At 41.4% G+C, this 24,313-nt stretch overlaps 2 protein-coding genes across 2 annotated transcripts in view; one reads left to right on the top strand and one right to left on the bottom strand.

Annotated features, from left to right (window-relative positions):
- Nucleotides 1-12,986, bottom strand: part of BMX (BMX non-receptor tyrosine kinase) — a 37,289-nt gene extending 24,303 nt beyond the window's left edge. The window contains exons 1-6 of the mRNA XM_089511659.1: nucleotides 12,897-12,986; nucleotides 9,984-10,090; nucleotides 7,139-7,305; nucleotides 6,429-6,533; nucleotides 4,092-4,173; nucleotides 2,242-2,361 (exon numbers count right to left, since the gene is read on the bottom strand). Coding sequence (XP_089367785.1) covers nucleotides 2,242-2,361; nucleotides 4,092-4,173; nucleotides 6,429-6,533; nucleotides 7,139-7,285 — 454 coding nt within the window. The 5' untranslated portion in view covers nucleotides 7,286-7,305; nucleotides 9,984-10,090; nucleotides 12,897-12,986. The remainder of the gene's footprint in view (nucleotides 1-2,241; nucleotides 2,362-4,091; nucleotides 4,174-6,428; nucleotides 6,534-7,138; nucleotides 7,306-9,983; nucleotides 10,091-12,896) is intronic.
- The window catches only part of PIR (pirin), a 44,407-nt gene continuing 32,459 nt past the window's right edge, over nucleotides 12,366-24,313 (top strand). Inside the window, exons 1-3 of the mRNA XM_089511661.1 lie at nucleotides 12,366-12,500; nucleotides 15,485-15,631; nucleotides 19,046-19,138. Of these exons, the coding sequence (XP_089367787.1) occupies nucleotides 15,536-15,631; nucleotides 19,046-19,138 (189 nt within the window). The 5' untranslated portion in view covers nucleotides 12,366-12,500; nucleotides 15,485-15,535. The remainder of the gene's footprint in view (nucleotides 12,501-15,484; nucleotides 15,632-19,045; nucleotides 19,139-24,313) is intronic.

Below are 24,313 nucleotides of genomic sequence, written 5' to 3'. Positions count from 1 at the left end.
TTCAGGAGTTACGGACAATAAAAAAAAAATTAAGGTCTTTTCACAGAATCTAGGAAGAATTTCATGGTACAGTATATTGGCTTGAGTATCAGACTAGGACACTGGGAGATCAGGATCCAAATCCCTACTTGGCCATGAAAACCCATTAAGTGACCTTGGGCAAGTCACACTCTCTCAGTCTCAAAGAAAAGCAAGGATAACCCTGTGCTAAACAAAACCTGTCAAGCAAAACCCCATGACAGGTTTGCCTTAGAATCATCATAAATCAGAAATAACTTGAACGTATATAATAAGAAAAAAGTTTTTGTGAAAGATATTCTCAAGCATCTGGACTGTCCAAATTCAGTATATATAGCTATTTTTGGTACAAAGAAGATTATGTTATCTCTGACTGCCACATAGCTGTTAAAGAAGTGCCAGCTCTAATTCACTACCACAAACATGGAATTCAAAGCCATATTATTAAGAATTAAGTGCACAAATCCTTCTGCCTAGAATGGGCAATGCTTTCCCCAAAATTTATTTTTTTAAATATCCGAAGTTTTTTCTATAGAATTTACAAAGACATTTGCAGATTTTGGAACTAAGGGTGGCCTGCAGCTGCCCCTTTCAGTGCCGGATCAGGGCTGTGGCAACTACATGCCTCGGCCCCAATCTGGCATTTCCATGGTGCAAAAAGGAGCCACTTTTTTGGCTCCTTTTTGCACCACGGAAAGCGTACTTTTGCTGCCGCCGTGGCACCTTCTGGCATCCTTTTGGCATTGTGTCATCTGGATGCAGCGCCAAAGGAGTGCCATGATGTTGCCCACCGTGTGGTTGGGTGCACAGCGTGACAGTAGTGTCAGGACAGCATGAGGGCATGCATTGTTTGGACGCCATGCCCCCACTCTGCCCTGAGGCCGGCATTTATCGTCTGTCTTCGAGGCTGTTAGTGAACCTAATGCAATCATTATTCACACCAAGATGTAACCATACATTAAAGGAGTTCCATTTTATGTTTGCCTGGCAATGTTAACTGCAAAGTTAGACAGATAGTATTGCAGAGAAGAGAATCAATTGGCAGAAGCCAGACAGTGAGTTATTTCTATACCCATTAATTCCCTTATGAATACACCCCATCTCTCTTTATTATTATGATTAGAAACAGCCTAGACAAAAACACAAAGAAAAGAAAGAAAGATAAAAACTTCTGGCAGCTGTGAGGGGTGAAGTACCCACTTTCCTGTTTAACGATTTTGACCTACAAATACCTTCCCACCCTTGTCAGCATAGCACAGGGTGGGCAATTGCAGTGAGTTCAGGGATCGGTTTTATGCCCCCAAAATCCTTTGAGAGCTGTAATTGATTGTCAAAAATATAGAAAAAAAGCAAAGAAAAAACAAAACCAGAAGTAGGCAGAAGTAAGTGGTATTTTTTAAAAAAGCTAAATTTCCTAAGGCCCCTGCAATCTATTCTGAAGGTGAACTGCTGGTCCTAGAAGCTTCTAAGACAGATAAATTAGCCTCTTTAAGCTAATAGAAGGACATTATAGGTATTCTAGAGGAGCCAAAAACAATCTTGTGTTGTATATAGTTCCAAATGTTTCTCGACCCACACCAGAGCATCATCTAATTGTGTCCTTTACATCCTAGTAAACTAGGTTAGGATTGGTTTGCCAGGTGAGAAGGAATTATGTTTAATATCACTGTCACACAATCCCCTGAACTTACAGTACAATGTGGAGCTTCAAATGCACAACATAAAAACATGTGTACTAGCTGTGTTAATTATCACAGAACTCTATTATCTATTGTTGTGCATAAAAGTAATTAGTTGCAGGCTCTCCTTTCCAATTGTGGATATAGTAAGCAATAGCAATAGCAAGTGCATTTCTATACTGCTTATATACATTTAAGCATTCCTAAGCAGTTTACAACTTGTAAGACAATTGCACCAGCAAGCTGGGTACACATTTTAGGATGCAAGGCTGAGTCGACCCTGAGCCAGGACTGAACACACAACCTTGTGGTTTGTGAGTGAGTAGCTGCAGTATAGGTTTTTAACCACTGTGACACCAGGATATGTCCATGTTGCAAAAATAAAGCAGTCTGACACCACTTGAATAGTCATGGCTTCATTTTGTGGAATCTTTTGAATAGCAAACTGCTTTATTTCTCCAGTGTGGATGCAGCCTGTGACTCAACCTCCCCCCCCCCTCAAAAAAAAAAAAAAAAAAAAAAACAATCAAAGGTAACACATTACATTTTTCCCATATTGTGCATCCAGGAGCTGCTTTGCAAGTCTGGTTGCAGCAGAGGAACTTCCCACTGGAAAAGAAACCACTGTGGTATTTGTTTAGTAAATCTGTATTATCTTTCATCTCTGAAAAAGATGATGGTTGGGGGAGAACAAGAAACAAAAAATCTTTACTGCTACAGAATAATCATATCTTCTTGTCACCTTCTCATTCACCTTCTCCTATTATTCATTTGTATCCTATCCTTTCCCCGATAATGTGACCCAAAGCCACTTACAAATTACTAAAAGTACAGTTTAATTAATTAATTAACTTTATTGATTTCATTTGTATGCTGCCTTTCTCCAGGACTAGGACCCAAAGCAACTCACAAAAAGGATAAATTAAAAATGTAACAAATGTTTTTTTAAAATTTAAAAAATATCACATTTAAACAGCAGAAAAATCATTTAATATGCATACAAAAGTTAAAATAAATAAAGAGAACCCCTATAAGAAACCTCGCTACTTACATATCAAAATCCTGCTTAAACAAAAAAGCCTTTGCCTGCTGGCAAAAGAAGAGCAGGAAGGTAGGTTAAAATCATACAACAGCAGTAAAAATGTGTGTGTGTTATTTAGAAACACTTAAAACAATCTGTAATGCTGAAACTATTTAAAAGACATTAAAAGACAATTTTAAAATCAACAGAACATCACAGCACACCATTAAAAGCCCATCACAGTCAATTTCTAAAATCCTGGTGGAGTGGAAATGTTTTTAGCTTGCTGACAGGAGAGCAAGGAAGGAGTCATCCTAGAGTCCAAAGTCTGTGAGTAGCCATAGTCTTTCACATCCACAGAACTGCACTCACCCTTGTTCCTACAAAATGAGCCTGAGAAGGTAATGACACAGAGAGAAGGACCTCTCCTCAGAGCTTTTTCAGGCTCATATGGGGAAATACCAATGGTCCTTCAAACAGCCTGGACTCAAGTCACTTTGAATAGCACCCAGAAACACATGACTAGCCAGCAGAAATGTTGCAACAACATATGCCCCACTTCAGCTGACCAGGAACACCTCCGTGTTGCCTGGATTAAGTTTCAACATCTTCACCATCATTAAGACCACGACATATCCCAGTCCATTACCTCTCAGTGGGCAACAGAATCTTATAAACTGATACAATTAAGGCACAATATTAAGAGTATGGATTAGGAAGGTCAGTTGCAGAATTCTTATATAATAACCAGTCTTGTAATGAAATCAAAGCTTTCAGGGTCAAAGCACCAGGACATTTTGGTTAGGAAGGATGATATCATCTGGCACTCCCCTCAAACATCCCTTTTCCCTTTGAGTTTAGCTGCAAACTTCAAGCTAATACATTTTTTCAGTAGAAATGTATTGTTGTGAGTCTCCCCCTGCTAATATGAAGTATTTTGGGGGGGGGGGTGACTTATTCTTGAATGTGCAATTAAATCCCATTTGATTTAGCTTTTGTTAGAGATGGAAACAGTTAGGCCTGCTTTAATATGGGCGAATACATATGTTGCCATTTTTGGACTCTCATGGGACTATGGCCAGAAACATTTGCACTTCAATTTTACCACTTTACAACAGGTAATAACTTACCCAACCTTTCTCAAAGGTATCTACATATTGTGCTCAGCTTGTGTCCTACTGCTTTGTTGTACTTAAATTATGTTTTCATTTTGTAGACTACTTGGGTATTTTGTTTATTCTTATAAGTTATTTTGTAAAGGGCTTTCACAGATGTATTGTCATTTTGCTAGCAGAGCTAAACTTTCATACATTATTTGCAACAGAAATAATTTAAGCTTTGCTTTTAAAAAATCTGATTCTAACGCTTGGTACCTCTATGCAAAGCCTCCAGCCATCGTCTTCGACTGTCTTCACTTGCAGAGAAGATGTACAGGAGGCCACCTTTGTACACAATCTAGGCAGAAAAGAAAGCAGTTCAGTAGATACCTCATTAAAAGCATCTCCAACCAATTATATAATGTACTCCAGTCAGGTCCAATGCTCTGTTGCATCACATTTTGTTGTTTCATCTAATGTATGTGTGAAACAAAAGTTTTTAGTTATATCTTCCAACTGTACCAGTTTGGCAGGGACAGTCCTGATTAATCCTCCATTGCCCCACTGCTTTTAAAATGTCGCAGCTTCTCGCTCCCCCTTCCGTTTTCCCTCTTTGTCCTGGCTAATGTCAATTGCTGCTAAATGAGTTAAAAGTGTGAGAGAGATTAGTTTACACTTAGCCAAGGAGACACAGTCTTGCTCTTCCCAGTAGGCTCAGGGAAAAGCAAACTGCTGCAACCTCTCCTTGCTTCTATGTTCCTCCTCACTAATAACATCTGCCATCTTGACCACTCTGATGTTGCTTGGCCACACATGTCCTGCTTTTCAACTATGACATGTTGGAAAGTATGGTACTGTCTGGTTTATTTTGCTGCCCCTGATGAAGGTTGGTATGAAGTAGAGTAGACAGTACCTAAAGCTCACCACATATGATAGTTGAGTTTTAAAAAGACAGAGGAATACTGATTAAGAGCACAGAACATAGCTCTATGGCCCATGTGACAAACAATAAAAATTGTTCTGAAACTGTAAGGAAAAGCGAATGCCCGGGCTCAATGCTATAGAATTCTGGGAACTATAGTTTTGTGAGAGATTTAGCTTTCTCTGTCAGAGAGCTCTGGTGTCAAATAAACTATAGTTCCCAGGATTTCCTAGCACTAAGCCAGACCAGTTAAAGCAGTCTCAAACTGAATGATTTCTGCAGTGTGTTTTGGACCTTTGTTTCTGAACCTTTTGTGGGGATATCTTGCACATACACTTTACATTTTGGACTAACACTTGGAGTAGTTCCACTGACATGACCTGCATGGGAAAACCAAGCATTGCCTGCAATCACAAAAGGAAAGGCAGTTTAAAGGAGTGCTTTTAAAGGAATTCTGTGATGGGAAATATACAAAGGAAAGAAGAGAGCAAATAATTTAATCAATTTCCTCACTGCTGCAGGAAAATCTTCAAAAAGTGTGCAATTTTCAAAGATGCTTTTGCAGGGTAGAGAAGCCACCATAGATTCATCTTTTACCAGCATCCTCATGCAGCCATGAGAAGGAGAGCAGTCAAAGAAGGAGGCTCACCACCACCCATGTTCTTGGGTCACAAATAGTAGCAATCCTTTCTTGGTTGCACCCTTCCTACTCCCGCCAGGACAGCTACAGCACAGTAACCCATAGTAGCGGTCTCTCCTGCTCCTTCAATACATCCTGTATTTGAACGGAAGAATCATCTACAAATCATTTGACTTGCACCCTCATTTGGTCATGAAGGTCACATTACTGGACTGCAAACCTACAAAGCCAATTGGTTAAGAATGGTAGAAGTCACAGCCTAACAACACTGGGAGAGCGTCACAAGTCCTATCCATGATTTAAAGCACTTATTATAGCTTGGTCTTTTATTACATTTTCTGATGTGGCTTAAAACAAATTAAAAAACAATGAGGAAGATAAAAACCCCACCAAACAAACAAACAAAAAAAGAAAGAAAGAAAGCCAGGAAGGCAATAGCAAAGAATCTTTAAAAATACTTTTAAAATGGCCTGAATATCCAGAGGCCAGATAATTAAATGTAAATATAAATACAAATGTATAATTCTTATAAATAAGCAGTTTTATACCCCTAATTTAGCCTCTTTAACATGAGAGTTAATAAAGGCAAAACTAACACTGTTTCCAACCCCCAGGTCATACATATGACAAAAGTCATAACCTTGTGGTAGAAATCTATGTGGTAGACAGGGAGTAAAGGGCAGTCTCCCTAAGATCTCAGGTCAGGGGCATCAATAAAAATAACCTTTATAATTGGCTTATTGCTGGGGAACACCAGAGCTGGCAGCATTTACTTTTTTAGACTAGAGACTTTGCTTGCTAATGGATCTGTAAATAGCTTCCCTATGCTTGAAGAACACACAGTGTCTTTCTCGATGCTGCTGGACCCTCTATCAACTTTAGTTAGCATGTCAATGGTCAGAGACGATTAGAAACCAACTTCTTTGCTAGCTAACATAAACATTTGTTTACCTCTACAGGACTACAAGCCATTCTAAGGCATCCAGCTTGTTTCCCACAACCCAAAAGACGATTTGATAGATAAACATTTTATCCAATATTGTTCTGTTACCTGGAAGGGATATTGTCTTCCTGGAAGGGTTTGTTCCTCAAGATTTACTGCCTCAGCACATCGAATGTTCTTAACATCAATTGATCCTTTTCTAGTTCCTTTTTTCTAAAAAACATAATATGATACAAGGATTGTGACAATCTTGCCCATAAATACACAAAACCATGGGGGGGGGAGGTGTGCAAAAGAGGACAAGATTTGTTCATTATGGAAAGGAGCTATATCTACTTTTACATCTGACCTCTTAAACATTTCATGAAAACAGTTTAACAGGAGGTCCAGGTATTAAGAGACCCCTTAAATCAGGAGTAGGCAACCTTTTTGAGCCGGGGGCCGAGTTGCTGTCCCTCAAACAACTAGGGGGCCGAAGCCAAAAAATAAATAATTAAATAATTTAAAAAAATAAATAAATATATAAATAAACCAGGACAAATGTAGGACAAAATTTTCAAATGGAAGACACTTTTTTAAAAAAATGGAGGACACATGAAAAAAATTGCTGATTTTTTTTTTAAATGTTAATATAAAGGCATGTTTCTGAAGCTTCTATAGACAATTGCCCCCCAAAGCCCCTGGCGGCAATCGGCGGCAGGATCGGGCTGGGGCCGGTCCCAAGGCCTTGCCGGGCCGCATCCGGCCTGTGGGCCACAGGTTGCCTACCCCTGCCTTAAATTCTTCCATTGCATTGTAAAAAAAAATCTATTTCTTACCTCCTTGTCATATTCATAGTAAGAGAGGCTTGTTTTTGTAAGAACAAACAAGCGCTCTTTGTAATTATTTGGAGAGATTTTCTTCTTCTGCTGAGACTTCTTTACCAGTACCTCTTCTAGAATAGATTTTTCCCCTGTGCTATTCATTCCTCAATTGCTAAAAGTTCCTGGGTAAAAATAATAAATAAAGGCTGACATTTAAGTAGACATGCATACAACTGCACTGTAAAACAAGTACACCTGCACAAATCAGTTGCCCGGTTTTTATAACCAGTTTTGCTCTGGTTTTATAGACCAATATTCTTAGGCTTAATAATCCACAAATATAATGACTTTTCTAAAGATGAATACTCTCTATCTTGCGGGGGAAAGATCATAATACCTCTATATGATTACAAATATTGGAAGCAAATTAAATTCATCATCAAATTTTGCTTATAATATAGTAAAGACAAAATAGACAATAAAGAACAATGCATTGATAACCCCTTGTAAAATATCTTTTAAAAAACAATGTGGCTTACTTTGGTATGGCGCTTTCTACCGAGACAGATTCCTCCCTTCCTTATGACTGCTTGTAAAGGAAGTGTCCTTCTTTGTACTTCTTTCTTTTACATATTTGGCAGACATACTGATATCTATCAAACATTATTTGCATGTTATTCATAGAACCCACTATAATTTACCCAGGTGTCATATACCTGCTTGCTTTATTTTGTCCCTTTAGATAATTTCCAATTAGCTGGTTTTAAATTTTCATACCATGTTATTAGGTTTGACTACCAATATAGGTTTGACTACCATTGTAATTCTGGGAATAAGCCAACCCTAGTGAATTATAGACTTGTAGAGGATTGCATTGTGTGAAGTGAGTATTCACAGACAATAATGGTAACAAAGGCGGGATACAGACGGGCAAAAAGGGGTGTATTCATGACGTCATGAAGGTAGAGCCTTCAGACAGGCCTTACCTGAATGGCGCCATGAACACGCCTCCCGCACGCCCCAAGCGGGAAGAGGCGGCATTAAAAAGGTGCTGCTTTTCTCCGCTTCTTTTCCGTTTGATGCGCAGCTGCGCAGCTCCGTCTGTAAGCTGCTGCACCGGTACGCCAGAATTGCTACGCCGCTAATTTAAGTTGCCCATTTAAAAGCTCCGTGTCTGCTGCGTCGCATAATGAGTCGGGGTCCTGGAACATGCGCAGTTTGCAGTCAGGCTTTAATTGCAGTGTCAGCTGCCATGCAGGTGTGGAAGCTGCAGCACAGCTGCAGCGCATTTTAAGACTCGTAACCCTAACCCTAACCCTAACCCTATCCCTAGAGCAACATGTACGCATGCGCTGCTTAGAAAGTTTGGACTTTAAAGTGAGCCCCTACACACATTCCTATGCCATTTTCACCTAACAATAAAAACCGCTAAAACTGTAAATATTTACATATATACAAGGGAGGTGATGGGGGATGGCAGGGGGACAGCGGTGGCAGCGGCGACAGCTGTGGCTGTGCATTGCAGATTCAGCAAGAGCGCGGGGACCAAAGGAGAGGAGGCATCCATGATGCTGGTGACACTGGCAAAGTGCAAGAGGACAAGGATGCCAACACCAGCTGATCACCAGCTGGCAGGAGACCACCATTGTTCTTGGGCAGAGCGGGGGAAAATGTTTTAAAGGGGCTTGGGCACTTTAAATGTGCACATAGGCTTTCTGCCGCCGCTGCTTAGCGCTGCAGCTGCGCAGCTGCGCATCCGCCAGCCGGCAAAAGAAAAAAAAAGCCCCGTTTTTGGCCGCCCGTGCAGAAGCTGCCTCTCTCTTTGCAGCGTCCTCCGAGGTGGCGGTATGGAAACTGCGGGTCAGAAACGGCCCCAGGTGAGGCGTCTTCACTGCCCCCCATGTGGAAGCCCCATCTCCTGAGCCACGCCCCCGGGGTGGGCGGTCTGGAGGCTCCGTATTCAGCAGAATACACCTCCAAGACGTCTTCCCCTGCCCGTTTGTATCCCGCCAAAGTTTATGGAATGGCCTTACAACACTTTTTAGTCTATTGCTTTGGGCTAAGTGTCTACTCAAAGTAAATGAAGCCAATTGATAGCAAAATTCTATGCATGTTTATTCAGAATAAAGTACCAACAGTACCAATGGGCCTGACACCCTAGTAAGTGTATTTAGGTTTGCTGAGAGCAACAGTTCCTGGATTAAGGAGTGAACCAAGGCTGCATCTACACTGTAGAAATAGTGCATTGATACCACTTTAACTGCCATGGCTCCAACCATCGGTTTTGTAGTTTTGTGAGGCACCAGTGTGCTTTGGCACAGAAGGTAAAAGACCTTGTAAAACTACAAATCCCGGACAAAGGCACTTCATCCAAACACTGTCAAAAGGGTGAATATTTTTAAAGATTTCAACATTTTCCAAAAGGGTAGCTGAGTTGGTTTGCCACAGCAAGAAGAAAATGTTGTGGCCCCTCAAAGTTAACAAACCTATTATAGCATAAACTTTTGTGAACTAAAGCATATTTCATTAGCTGCATAAACTATTAACCAGAATTCTCTCCTCCCTCTTATTTATACTTGAAATTCTGGAGGGAAACTTCATGCATTTGATAAACTGGATCATTGCCTGCAAAAACTTATGTGATAATAAATTTGTCAGTTTTTAAGGCGTCACAGAGCTCTTTGTTGTTACTGCTGACAATATTCATTAAAAGCACCCACTCTCCTTCATTTCAGCAGTTCCCTGAGTTAGAGGAGATTTGACAGATCTATAACATAATTATGACTACTCCTTTCCCTTAGGGGAGAATTTGTGAAAGCTGAATGTATTAAAACCAGTTTACGCCTTATAGTAAACATACCCTAATTAAAGCTTCTGCTTCTTTCCATTTGCATTTTCATGTTCTCTGATGACAACTCATGCCCAAAGTTGCATACTCTTTTCCTCTTGACTGTGATACAGCACTAACTGTGCACAAAAAAAAAATTACACTGATATGAAGGAGTCAATCAATCATTGTATTTAAGCACCTTCTGTGTTTTATCTGTGAGCAGTTGATGGCATATTCAGATTCACAATTAGGTGTTCTCTATCTGAAAAATACCTGCTATCTGCTTCTGTATTACCAGAGCTATCTTGCTCCTGTATTAAACTGTTTTGCTATATGATGCTCCACATTTATAAATCCACCTGAGTTCAGATACATAATGGTTTAACTCCCCGGTCAGTGCGCACAGCTAGTTAATACCCTACCATAACCAAGTTAGCGAAGAAGTAGCTGATCTGGTTTTTGCATCTTATATATTCCCCATCATTATGTACGGATGCGAGAGCTGGACAGTGAAGAAAGCTGGCAGAAAAAAAATAAACTCATATGAGATGTGGTGCAGGAGAAAATGCTGAAGATATCATAGACGGCCAAAAAGACAACCAAACGGGTCCTAGAACAGATCACTCAAGCCACAGGATGACTAAATTGAGGGGGGTCATACTTTGGCCACATCATGAGATGGCATGAATTATGAGCAGAGACAATGATGCTAGGAAAGGTAGAGGGCAGGAGAAAGCAAGGAAGGCCACAAGCCAGATGGTCGAATTCAATTGGAGAGGCCATGGCCAGGAGCCTATGTACCTGACTAGAGCAATGGAGGACAGGAGATCTTGGAGATGTCTCATCCACAAGATTGCCATGAGTCAAGGCCAACTCAAGGGCATTTAACAATCGCAACAATTATTATCCCCACCACCACTTTTTAGGGGGACTGTAAATAGGCAGCATGTGCCTTTGGCAGCAGCATTAAGAACATCACATCAATGGGCAAAGCTCTAAAATACTGAATTTCTTGTTACACAGCTCCCAGCAGCCCTGGTATGGGAATATGGAAGTGGCAGTCCAAAAACACTTGGGAGTTTATCACACGAAGTGCGAACTGGTAAAATCCCGTGCAGAAATGGGACTTTAAAATTGTTTGTCAGATGCATTGGCGTGAAAGGGAAATAATGTGAAAATAATCTGAGCAGAAATTTAGTGAAAGTAAAAAGCAGCTGGTTTTGACAACTTTGTCTTTGAATTATTTTTGCGTTATTTCTCTTTCGTGCATCCCGCAAATGCTGTTCAACTTTCTGTTTGGGTTAACCCTGAACATCATTGTTTTCAGTTTAAAGTTTTAAATTCAGTTTGAAATGTGGGTTGTTTTCAGTTTAAATTTAGTTTCTGCATGGGATTTGTCCCGTGTAATAAACTTGGAAGGACACAGCTAGCCACCCATGATCTTAACTAAAAGGGGGAAAGAAAGACGAAGATGAGTACTAAATTCTCATCCTCTTCTCCATTAGAGGCTCAAGTTCTATTTAGGGCTGGAGATATGGACTCACATGTGCCTTGGGACAAGTGCCATTAAATTCAGTGCTCAGTGGACACAGATAGGGCTGCCATGCCAAGAGGTCTTTCCTGTTGCTGCTTCAGTCATGCAGACTCAGGCAACAGACCAACAAAGATACATACAAACACCAGTTAAAAGCAGACACCATCTTAACAGAAGACACAAGACACATAGTGAAAACAATCTGTATTTAAAAGCCATCGTTTAAATGATACACTTGAAATTTGCCATCAGTTTGGTGGCTACAGAAAAACAGAAGAGTCACCTGCACTGCAGAAGTGATCCAAGTTGACACCACTTTGCCACTTTGCTCTATTATTATTATTATTATTATTATTATTATTATTATTATATTTGTATCCTGCTCTTTTCCCAGAACTGGGACGTTGGGTGGCTTCACAACATTAAAAAAAATCAACAGTACAATTTAAAACAACAGGGGGGAAAAGTACATGAAAAAGGAATTAAATGGTTATAATGTTAAAACAGATGGTTATTAAAAGAGTAAAACACATTTTAAAAAGCCAAAATTATATATATATATGGAATTGTGAGACTGGTAAGTTTTGTGAGAGATTTAGCCTTCTCTATCTGAGCATCACAGAATCCCAGAGCGCTGAGCCCTGGCAGCTTAAGCGGTATCAAACTGGATTCCTTCTGCAGTGCAGATGCAGCCCAAATGCCTGCCTAGCTTTCCCTTCTTTGCAAAAGCTCATCATCCCCGGAAGGCCCACCTCTTTGCACTGACGTCTGCAAGGCTGAGCACACACCCCTCCACATAAAAGCCCCTTCCAGCCAATGGGAGGCTTGCCTACCCTGGCTCCTCCTGGGAGAGGAAGGATGATGGGCTTGCCCCTCCCCCTCCTGGCCGATGGGAGCTAAACAGAGCCAGCTTTGGGGGGGGTCCTGCTTTCCAGTCTCCATCCCCATTGCAGGAATAGAGCTTGGGAGCCCCCTTCTGGCTTCTGGAAGTCCTCAAACTCCTTTGGGTAGAAGTAAGTTTTTCCATGGGTTGGGCACTTTGTGCCAGAGGAGAGCTGGGTTCGAATCCTGCCTCAGCCATCATGGCACTCAAGCCACACTCTCTCAGCCTCAGAAGGTGGCAAGGGCTGCATGTGCCAAGAAAAGCCTAGGGTGGCCTTAGGGTCGCCCTAAATCGTAAATGACTTGCAGGTACACAACAACAACAACAACAACAAAAACTAGCCTGCCAGCCCCCTTGAGCCCAGGGTGGCTCCATCACGTTGAGAGACTGTGGTCTGGGAGGGTGCTTAGGGGAGCTTGGCTCCACCAAAATCTGTAGCATCTTAGGGGTGCCACAAGTTGTTTCCCCTTTGATTGTGGGTCACACATGTACCCCCCCCCCCCAAATGCTTAGACTGCTGACTCACCTCCTGCCTCCCCTTCTTCTGTATTCATTGTTTTGTGATCACTTGGGAAGAGCCTGGCCAGGCTTTGCTGAGTCACCCTGAGCTGGCTTTCCTGCCTCCTTTCCTCCCTTCAAAAGGCAAGATACACTGTCTTTTCTGCAAGGTTTCCCTCTTCAAGCTTGCAGCCATTTAGCCAAGAGGCCCTGCCTAAAAGAAGGTGGTGAGTACATGCATTCACATTCCTTTTGAAATGGGAAACCAAACAGGACCAAAACTGGCACTTTTGGAGAGGGCCTGTATAGCTAGAAAAGAGACCAAGTGGAAGGCAATAGGAACAGAGAGAAAGCGTAAGGCAAGGTGGGTAGAATTGATGGAGCAAGGCAAGCACGGGCCTGACTTTGCAAGACCTGAGCTGAGCTCTTAATCACAGCTAGTCAAGTCCAGACCACACTGAAAAAAATCATCCAGTTTGAGATTGCTTTAATTATTATTATTATTTTCTTTTCTTATATCCCACCTTTCTCCCAATATAGGGACTCAAGGCGCCGGACAAGCATAAACCTCCCTGGCTCAATGCTAGGAAATTCTGGGAACTGGAGCTTTGAGAGACATTTAGCCTTCTCTGTCAGAGAGCTCTGGGGCCACAATAAACTACAGTTCCCAGGATTCCCTAGCACTGAGCCAGGGCAGTTAAAGAAGTCTCAAAGTGGATTATTCCTGCAGTGTGTTTTGGACCACAGCTAAACAGCCACTTAGTTGAATATACTTACCTAAATGTTGTTGTTGTGTGCCTTCATGTCATTTCCAACTTATGGTGACCCTAAGGGAAACCTCTCATGGCGTATCCCTGCTATGCAGGAATACACAATTATTCTTATTATTTAATTACTATTAATAATTAGTTTGGTACTGAAGTGTGCCTTGAAGTCATTTCCAATTTATGGCAACCCTAAGGCAGTGAACTTATCACAGGGTTTTCTTGGCAAGGTTTCTTCAGAGGAGGTTTGCCATTGCCAGCCTCTGAGGCTGAGAGAGTATGACTTGCCCAGGGTCATCCAATGGATTTCATGGTTGAGTGGGAATTTGAAGCCTGTTCTCCAGAGTCATCATCTGATGCCCAAACCACTATGCCACGCTGCAGTATACACTGCAGAATTAATGCAGTTTAGCACCACTTTAACTACCTATGGACTAATGGAATGTGTAGTTAGATGTGCACCAGAGCACTATGGAAGCAGAGGCAAAATACCTCACAAAACTACAAATCTCAGAATTCCATAGCATTGAGTCATGGCAGTTAAAGTGGTATCAAACTGAATTAATTCTGTGGTGTAGATGTACAGGAAACTCTCTTGGCCTGTCTCCCCTCCAGACCTGATGGAAGTATAGTTCACCTGCGTTCCAGTCGCTGCCAGAATGGATCTCCTTCTTCCCTGGAAAATTGGGCTTTAGTTGTGATTGTGTCAGGAGTGACAAAATTGGAACTGAGGGTACATCTACACTGTAGAAATAAAGGAATTTGACACCATTTTAACTGCCATGGCTCTGTCCCAGAGAATCCTGGGATTTTTGTGAGCTACCAGCATCCTTTGGCAGAGAAGGCTACAGACCTTGTAAAAACTATATATCTCAGGATTCCATAGAATGGAATTATAGCCCTTAAACTGGTGTCAGAGTGTACAGTGTAAATGCACCCTGAATAGTTATCATGGATAAGAACCAGTTCCCTAGGTTTACTTATCTGTAACTGTTTTATATTCACAATTGCTACTTAGTTACAATTTTGTGACACTTTTAAGTGTACGGTGAGTCCTTCCTGTATAAGGGGAAATCCACGTATGCTCGCACCCCATTGCAAACAATGAGGCGCGTGCTCGTGGCTTGGGGCAGTGTGCGCATCATGGGTGCGTGTGCCTTTTCTTTAATTTTCATGTGGCTTCCATGTAAGTTGGAAGCCGAGTATAGTGCACCAGTGTATGATGCGGGTCCACTGTACTTAATTAGGGCCAAAAACACACTGCCGAAATAATCCAGTTTGAGACTGCTTTAACCGCCCTGGCTCAGTGCTGGGGAATCCTGCAAATTGTAGTTTATTGTGGCATCAGAGCTCTCTGACAGAGAAGGCTAAATGTCTCGCAAAACTACAGTTCCCAGAATTCCCTAGCATTGAGCCAGGGCACTTAAAGTAGTCTCAAACTGGATTGTTTCTGCAGTGTGTTTTGAACCTAAGTCTGTTCAACTGGTGTATCTACTAATGCAAGGGGATTTAGTAATGGTCATTGTTATCCTCTGAGGCAGAGAGATTGTGAGCAATATGTCTTGTAGTTTTTTCACTCATGAGGGAAAACAATGCCAGCTTGATAGAACCTAACAACACATAAAAATAAACCTTGCTTTTTTAAAAAAGTTTCTAATTGGAATATTAAATATTAAATAGACACGAAATTATTTATTTTTAAAAGATCCTTCCCTGAGCATTCATTCCATGGTTTAGGTAACTGAAATACTGCTGCCTGCGTATTCTTTTGCTTAATTTTTAAAAAACAAACAAACAGGGTATTGTAATTAATACAATTTAAATTAAAACATTTGTTATTTATTTTTGACAGGCTGTTGAAGTCTTTGGGATTTGAAGTCTTTGAGATTTGAATCTTGTGACAATGGCTGTGGTAAGGAAAGTTATCAAAACGGTGCTCAGTAGGGAGCAAGCAGAAGGAGTTGGGGCTCGTGTGCATCGGAGCATTGGCAGACCAGAGGTAAGCTTTTTGCTCATCTGTACTTCCAGGTAGATTCCATAACAACAGTGAATTGTAGTGTTGTCAATTCCCACTGTTATAGGTCCAATCAGAGATAGCCAGGATCCCTCTACTTCTATTTACTATCAGGAAGCAGATGGGCCAGATCTAGATTCTTCTCAGGCTGCATTAGGCCCATGGGCTGAAGTCCCATTGTTGTTGTTGTGGTGGTGGTGGTGTCTTCAAGTCGTTTACGACTTATGGTGACTCTAAGGTAAGCCTATCATGGGGTTTTCTTGACAAGTATTGCAGAGGAGGTTTGCAATTGCTATCCTATGAGGCTGAGAGAGTGTGACTTGCTGAAGGTCACCCAATTAGCTTACATGGCCAAGCCGGAATTTGAACCCTGGTGTACAGAGTCATAGTCCAACACTCACACCACAACACCACACTGGCTCACCTACAAGTTTCTTACCATGCACTAAAGCACAGGCATTTCTTTAACAACATACTTGCTAAATAGGTGTAAACCAAATACTCTTCTAAGCAGTGCAATGTTTAATGATAGTTTCTAAGGAAATAAGGGGAATTTTCCCACACACTCTTTATAATGAGATATCTTCTGTTTTAGATTGTCACAGTACCATAAATTTAAACATCTAAATGTTTAAAATAAATAAGTATAGTCCATGATCTCCATCTTCAAACATGTAGATGTGCTTCAGGTAATGGTGTAGGCCAGTACAGGTATACCTCAGTTAACTAAGTAGAAAGTATTCCTGAGGTTTAATTCTTTAACAGAAACTTTGGTACCAAAGATAAAAAAATAACATGAAAATAATAGAGAGAGTTTCCTACACTGCTAACAAAAGAAAAAGAAAAAAACAGTGGCTCAACATGTTTCAGCAAACCTTTTATTCAGACTTAACAACACAGGGAGCCCTGGTGGCGCAGTGGTTAAATGCCTGTACTGCAGCCATTCACTCAAAACCACAAGGTTGCGAGTTCAAGACCAGCAAAAGGGCCCAAGCTCGACTCAGGCTTGCATCCTTCCGAGGTCGCTAAAATGAGTACCCAGGCTGCTGGGGGCAAATTAGCTTACTTGCTAATTAGCTTACTTGCTGTTCACCGCTATGATCTTTGGAATAGCGGTATATAAATAAAACAAATTATTAATACACATGAAATGACTCAACCAAGTCGGGTAAGCCTTGCATAAGTAAACAAAAACATTTTTAACCAGCTAAAGGCTTGCATAACTAAACAAAAAGCTTCTTCCAAAATGTATACAAAACTGGGAGGGGTAGCCAACAGATTGGAAGATAGGAACAGAATTCAAAAGAACCTTGATAAACTAGAAAAATGGGCTGAAACTAATGCAATGGAATTCAATTGAGAGAAAAGGCAAAATTCAACATTTAGGACACAAAAACCAAATGCACAGATATTGGATGGGGTATACTTGTCTTAGCAGTACCACATGTGTAAAGGACCTTGGGATTCTGGTAGATCATAAAATGAACATGAGTCAGCAGCGTGATGCTGCAGCAAAGAAGGCACATGCTACCTTAGCTTGCATTAATAGAAGATTAGTTTCCAAGCTGAGGGAAGTAATATTCCTCCTATATTAAGTGCTGGTCAGGCCTGATCTGGAATACTGCGTTCAGTTCTGGGCTTCATTTTAAGAAAGATGTAGACAGGTTGGAACAACTTCATAGAAGGACAATGAGGATGATAAGATGTATGGAGAACAAAACACATGAGGAGACATTGAAGAAGCTGGGCATGCTCAGTCTTGATGAAGAAAAGACTGAGGGATTACATTAGATGACTGCACTCTTTAAATCCACAAGGGATGTGACAGTGAGGAAAGATCTATATTGTTCCCTGATGCCTCAGAGCAGGGGTAGGCAACCTTTTTGAGCCGGGGGCCGGGTTGCTGTCCCTCAGACAACTGGGGGGCCGAAGCCAAAAAATAAATAATTAAATAATTTTTTAAAAAATTAAATATATAAATAAACCAGGACAAATGTAGGACAAAATTTTCAAATGGAAGACACTTTTTTTAAAAAAATGGAGGACACGTGAAAAAATTTGCTGATTTTTAAAAAAATGTTAATATAAATGCATGTTTCTGAGGCTTCTATGGACAATTGCCCCCCAAAGGCCCCGGCGGCAATCGGCGGCAGGACCGGGCTGGGGCCGGTCCCAAGGCCTTGCCGGGCCGCATCCGGCCCGCGGGCCGCAGGTTGCCTACCCCTGCCTCAGAGGGAAAGCCAAGTCTAATGATTTTAACTTGCAGGAGGATAGAGCTCAGTTGAACATTAGAAGAAACGTCTTGACAGTGAGGACAGTTCAGTAATGGAACTACAGTTGGCTCTTGGTATCTGCTGGGGTTTGGTTCTAGGATCCCCTGTGGATACCAAAATCTATGGATACTCAAGTCCCATTAAATATAATGGCACAGTAAGATGGTGTCCCTTACATAAAATCAAGGTTTGCTTTTGAGCATTTCTATATTTCAAAAATATTTTCAAACCATGCATACTCAAATCCATGGATAAAAAAATCTGTGGATATGGGGGGCTGAATGTAATTGCTTACTGATTTAATGGGATCTCCTTCTTTGGATGTCTTCAAAAAGAGGCTGGACAGCTACCTGCTCTAGTTCAGTGGTTCCCAAATGTTGGTCCTCCAAAAAACCCAGTAAAGCCCCAACCAGTTTGGCCAACAGTTAGGAATTCTGGGAGCTGAAGTCCAAAACACCTGGGGGATTAAGGTTTGGGAACCACTGCTCTAGCACTAAGCAGGGGGTTGGACTTGGTGACGCATAGGGCCTCTTACAACTTTATGTTTCTATAAATATAGTGCGTGGTCCAAAACACACTGCAGAAATAATCCAATTTGAGACCACTTTGAGTGCTCTGGCTCAGTGCTAGGGAATTCTGGGAATTGTAGTTTATTTTGGCACTAGTGCTCTCTGACAAAGAAAGCTAAATGTCTCACAAAACTACAGTTCACAGAATTCCTTAGCGTTGAACCTGTTTTTCAACTATTGTTCTTTACGCTGGTTACAACTGAAGGAGATAAATTACCAGTACAATTACAGCACTGACAATAAAATGTTAAAAGATATTAAAAATAGACCTATAAAATAGAGAATCACCATGATTACAGAACCTTCTTCATTGTAAAAGCTTTGTTCCAAAATTCTGTGCAGCTCATGTAATATCTCTTTTAAATGTTGGTAAGCTGCTTTGGCTCTCATTTTGGAAGAAAAGCGGGATGTAAGTGCAATAAATAAATGTCTAATTTGTTCTTTTCAAGCTGGATAACCCAATAGGGCAGTCTATTATCCACTAAATTATTTAAGCAAATTTGTATTGCCTCTCTAAAACAAAATAATTCAAAAATGATATTAACTTTATTTTTCAGTTGAAAAACATGGATCCATTTTTGCTGCTTGATGAATTCAAAGGAGGTAAACCAGCTGGCTTTCCTGATCACCCTCACCGAGGTTTTGAAACAGTGAGTTATCTGTAACGTGTTTCTTTATATATGATGTAAGTTTTTAAAAAGATGTTTTTAACTCCTCCTATTCCTACAGAAAATAAATTTTCTTTTTATATGGTAATTTCCTTGGTCAAATTATATCAAGCCATAACCAGCTAGTAAATGTATCATAGCAACAAAATGTCTGCAGTCCTAGGTTTTCCCCCCTAGGCTAAGAACATTGTGTAACTCTTCTGTGTTTTCTTCTTAACACATTTTCTTGGTCAAGAAAAAGAAAAAAAGAGAAACAGCAATGGAAAAAAATAAGGCAGGATTATGTGTGGAGGTTGCTGTCATGTAAAAGCACCTGCAAAATTAATATTTTAGCTTGATGGCTTGAAAAAAGCTTTCTCTAAAATCACATTTAACCACTCACATTTCTTTAATATTATCTTCTTCCTGCTTGTTCTGTTCATGGTAAATAAAACCTGAGAGACTGGAGAAAGGGTGTAACCTTGCCCTTAGCCTTTTATATAATCTACAAACTACTACTTCACTGTGCCTTTTGTGTGTGTGCATGTCCCTTCAAGCATCCAGATCCATTGTTTATTTATATGAAAATATCTATAATATGCAGAGCTTGTTTGTAGTTCCGCCTCCTGAATGATGATTCTGGGCTTTGAGATATATAGAGAAGTATTCAGGTATGTGAGCCCTTACAGACACTCGCAAGTGGTATAGTCCAGATACATGTGTCTAGATCAAGGGAAGTAATAGTGCCACTCTATTCTGTTTTGGTCAGACCTCACCTGGAATACTGTATCCAGTTCTGGGCGGCACCACAATTCAAAAAGCATGTTGAGAAACTGGAGCATGTTCCAAAGGAGGGCGACCGAAATGCTGAAGGGCCTGAAAACTACGCCCTATGAGGAACTACTTAGGGAGCTGGGGATGTTTAGCCTGGAGAAGAGGTTAAGAGGTGATATGATAGCCCTGTTTAAATATTTGAAAGGATGTCATATTGAGGATATGTTCTCCCAAGCACTCACTGTGGCACACCAGCTCCAAATCTAACACAAGATACCACACAATTATAGAACTATGATTCCAATTTAACTACTATGGCTGCATCGTATGGAATCCTTGGATTTGTAGTTTGGGCTGGTACTAGAGCTTTCTAGCTGAGAATTCCAAATGCCCGTCCATACACTGCAGATCCCAGGAGTGTATAGGATTTTGCCATGGCAGTTGAAGTAGAATCGTAGCACTCTAATTCTGTAATGTGAAAGGCCCCCAGATGTTCAGATTATGCAAAAGATATGAAGGGCCATGTTGTGCGATTTGCCTGGGAATTCAATTGTACAGAAAGTGTACAGAAGGTGTTTTCCTTCCTGCTGGCCTTTCACCTTTTTATTTAGGCAGGCTTTTTAATGTAATTATCATGACAGGGTGGTTTTATATGTGTGTGGGGGGTGTGTGTTTTAGTTATGCTTTATTTTTTGTATGTTTTTAATGATAATTTTATATTGTTCTAGTTAGATCATTATAACTGTTTTAAAATTTTAAATGTTTTTTTTAATTTTATGAGCCACCTTGTGTCCCTTTTTTTGGAAAAAGGTGGCATAAAATGAAATAATTAATCTGCTGCAGATGTTTGCTTCTAGTTTCTGCAGAATCTTGTAAGAGGAAGCTAGTGCACTAATCCCTATATGGCCCTACTTCATGAATAATTTGAACACCCGAATAAGGTTATTGTGAGAGGTGTTTGCATATTGTTAGAGATAGCTATGAGAAGAACCTGGAGGGAGTTGCCTGTTAAGTCGCTGGAAGAAAACAGTCCCTGGAGCATTTTTGCTGCAGCAACAAAGAAGAGAATTTAGGAATAAAAAAATGTTGAAGCAACCTCTTTTGAATTTGGATGGAAAGGAACTTTCAGCCTAGACACCTTAAGGCACCAGATTCTATCTGATCCTGGAAGCTAAGCAGGGTCAGCTCTAGTTAGTACTTGGAAGGAACACTGCCCATGAATTCCAGGAGCTGCAGGCTATAAGAGGAAGGGAAAACCACCTCTGAGTAGTCCTTGCCTAAAAGCCCCCATGAAATTCATGGGGTCACCATAAGACAACAGGCAGTTTTAGGACACACTTATTGTTGTGTGTCTTCAAGTTGCTTCCAACTTCTGGTGACCCTAAGGTGAACCTATTATGGGATTTTCAAAGCAGGTTTCTTGGGGGGGGGGGGGGTCCATGACCATCCTCTGAAGCTGAGAGAGTGTGACTTGCCTAAGGTCACCCAGTGGGTTTCCATGGCTGAGCTGGGATTAGAACCTGGTTCTCCAGAGTCATAATCCAATACTCAAGCCATGCAGTATGTAAAAGAAAGTTTGGGAATGGCATGTTAGCTGATGAGCTGTTTTTGGATGAGGAAGAAATTAGGAACAGGGTTGTTGATGTCTTAAAGAAAGAAATACTAGTTTTGTTCTAACTTAAGAAAGATGGTTTCTGAGTACTAAGCAGTTATAATTTGTGAGGTGAGTAACTTTAGGAGGTGCAGGGTTTGGATTTTTGGCCTGTGGACTTCATGCCAAATACCATGCAAAATTGAGAAGTGGAAGTGGAAGTGTTTCCCCCAGGGTGGTAGAAGGAGAGCTTTTTGAGTGTGTGTGTTTGCATTGTTGCTCCTGGAGGTTTCTTCACAGCAAAATAGGTTGATTGGCTCCTCTAGCACTCAGAAGAGAGATCTGGAATAAGTCCAGCTACTCCAGAACAGCCTTGGAGGACTGTAGGTAGCCTGTGGGATCTACTTTCCCTTGACTGAGAGTAACCTATCCCAACAAGATGACACTGAAAAGATGTTTAATGCAATCCTCATCCCCACCATGGTCCTAAAGGTAAAGGCCGCCTCATCTCTTCACCTTTCTTGCACACCAGATCTGCCAAATTTCAACTTCCTCCTCCACTATTATCACCATTTGCTGTTTGTGGATGCGGGGCTTTGAATTCCAAGACATATGAAGGGCACTATTTAGGGTCAGAACTAGATATTCAGTGGGGTATCATCTCTTTGATGTACTTGAAAGGGAGTTGACTTTTTTTTCCTGAAAATGCTCTTCTGATCCTCCGTACCACCCAGTGATAAATGAAGGGTGACTAACATTTCAGGAATGAAGGGTCAGTAAATGTTTATTTTATTTTAAATATTTCTATGTTGCTTTCCCAGAAACTCCAAAGCTTACAGTTTGCACTAAAAAAAGATAAACTTAGGCCTGAAACAGACAGGCAGATGTGGACAGCACATGCCCCCAGAGCACCTTGAATCTGCTCTGGTGCTGTGGCAGAGCCGCCTAAGGTGGCCCAAAACCACCACCCCCCCCCCAAAAAAATTGCATTTTCTGCTCCTTGCTGCGGCCCATTTGGGACCGCTGCAGAAGGTGCCCTAGGTGCCACGGCATATGTTTCCCATTGTCCTGGGGTGATTGGGCTGAAAGCAGCATCTGGCCGCTCTTGGATGACCATCTGCTTCACCCCTTAATGAAAACAAAACAACATATATGAGACAGAGCAGTCTTATAAGCATTTAAATCAGTGCTCCTCAAACTTTTTCGGGCTATTCCCCTTTCCTCTTGGGTAAAAACCCTAATGCGTCCCCCTTGGCATATTTTTTTGATATTAGGTCTACTGTTCTACTGCAAATTCAAAACAGCCAATCTCAGTTGCTGCTCCCTATGCACCGGGTTACCTTGGGAGCATCAACCAAACAGTTGGTTGAACAGCAACTGAGAACTTCGTGCTTGTGCCAGTCTTGCAGCAAAGGCTGGCACAGGCAAGAGTCTTTTTGGTTGCTGTTTGGCTGCTCAGTTGCTGCTCCATTTGCACCCTGTCATCTTGAGAGCAGTAACTGAACATCTGGCTGAGCAGTGACCGAGAAGCCTCTCACATGTGCCAGCCTTGTGGCAAAGTCCAGTGCAGGCAAGGGGCCTCTTGGTTGCTGCTCAGTTGCTGATCCCAGAGTGACCAGATGTAAGGGAGAATCTTCTCCCTAGAGAGGAGGGACTCTCAATCCTTCATTGGGGCAGAGAAAGGTGCAGCCAGGGCATATGTAAGGGGTTTACAGAGGCCACATGCTCTGCACTGGAGCCTGGTGTGGATTGGGAAAGGGAGAGATTTTAACTACAGGAGATGCTCCAAGACAAAGGACTCTTTCCAGTAACTGAGCATAGATACTCCTTCCCCAAAGACGACGACATCATCATCATCATCATCATCATCATCGATAGTATTTATACCCGACTCTTTAGAAATGTTCTGAGTGGACATGTCTTCCCCACACTGCTTCAAGTGTCAACTCCCACAAAAAATGGTTCCTTCTGTTACCTCTTCTCTCAGTCTGTCTGATAAAAGAAAGAAGGAGCAGCAGTGGAACACCAACTTGCTATCCAAGTCCCTGCAAAGCTTAAACAGGGTCCCAAATTTGAAAGCCCCTTTCTGTCACCACATCTCCCACACCACCATGTGCTCTTACTCTTTGCTCCAGTATGTCCCATGCCACAGAAGTGATGCCATGTACCCAAGCCTCATGAGAGTTTCCCAATTGCCACTACTAGCGAAAGACATCAGTAAGAGTGTGAGCTCACATGGGCAGGCAGAGTGGAACATACCACACAAAATGATCAGCGAGGCTGTATGGTGTTTTTTTTAGGACCTTGAAAAGATGTTTCATCCAAACCTCATCCCCACCATGGTCCTAAAGGCCGCTGGTTCCCCTTGTCTTTTTTGCACACCAAACTTTGACTGAAGACCCCCTGCCACCCCCTTTTTTCTCAACACCCCCCCTGGAACCTTCCGCCGTCTCAGGGGAGGGGGCGTACCACCCACAGGGTTTCCATGGAAGGAATAGATAGCCAAAGGCTGATGAGTTTAACTTATTTGACAAGTAAATGGCTCACTAAAATGCACCCAGTTAAAAAAGTTGTTTGTATATCTGGTCCACTAGTGTTTCTGTTATAGTTCTGGAATCAGAAAGAAGCGTCTTATGGCATCTTCAGGATTTGTTAGGACAAAACATCTGAAGAGTTCAAAAGATGACCTGATAGAATAAAAGCAACTACTGTATATACTCAGGTATAAGCGTAGACATTTTAATCAAAACATTGACCCAAAAAAACTGGGTTAACTTATCCATTGGTCAATGTAAGTACTGTACTTTAATTCA

Source organism: Sceloporus occidentalis, unplaced genomic scaffold (assembly GCF_023333645.1).
Source record: "Sceloporus occidentalis isolate IW3139 unplaced genomic scaffold, rSceOcc1.0.p SCAF_2, whole genome shotgun sequence".
NCBI classification, from domain to species: domain Eukaryota; kingdom Metazoa; phylum Chordata; class Lepidosauria; order Squamata; family Phrynosomatidae; genus Sceloporus; species Sceloporus occidentalis.
This window is presented reverse-complemented; position numbering and strand designations above follow the sequence as displayed.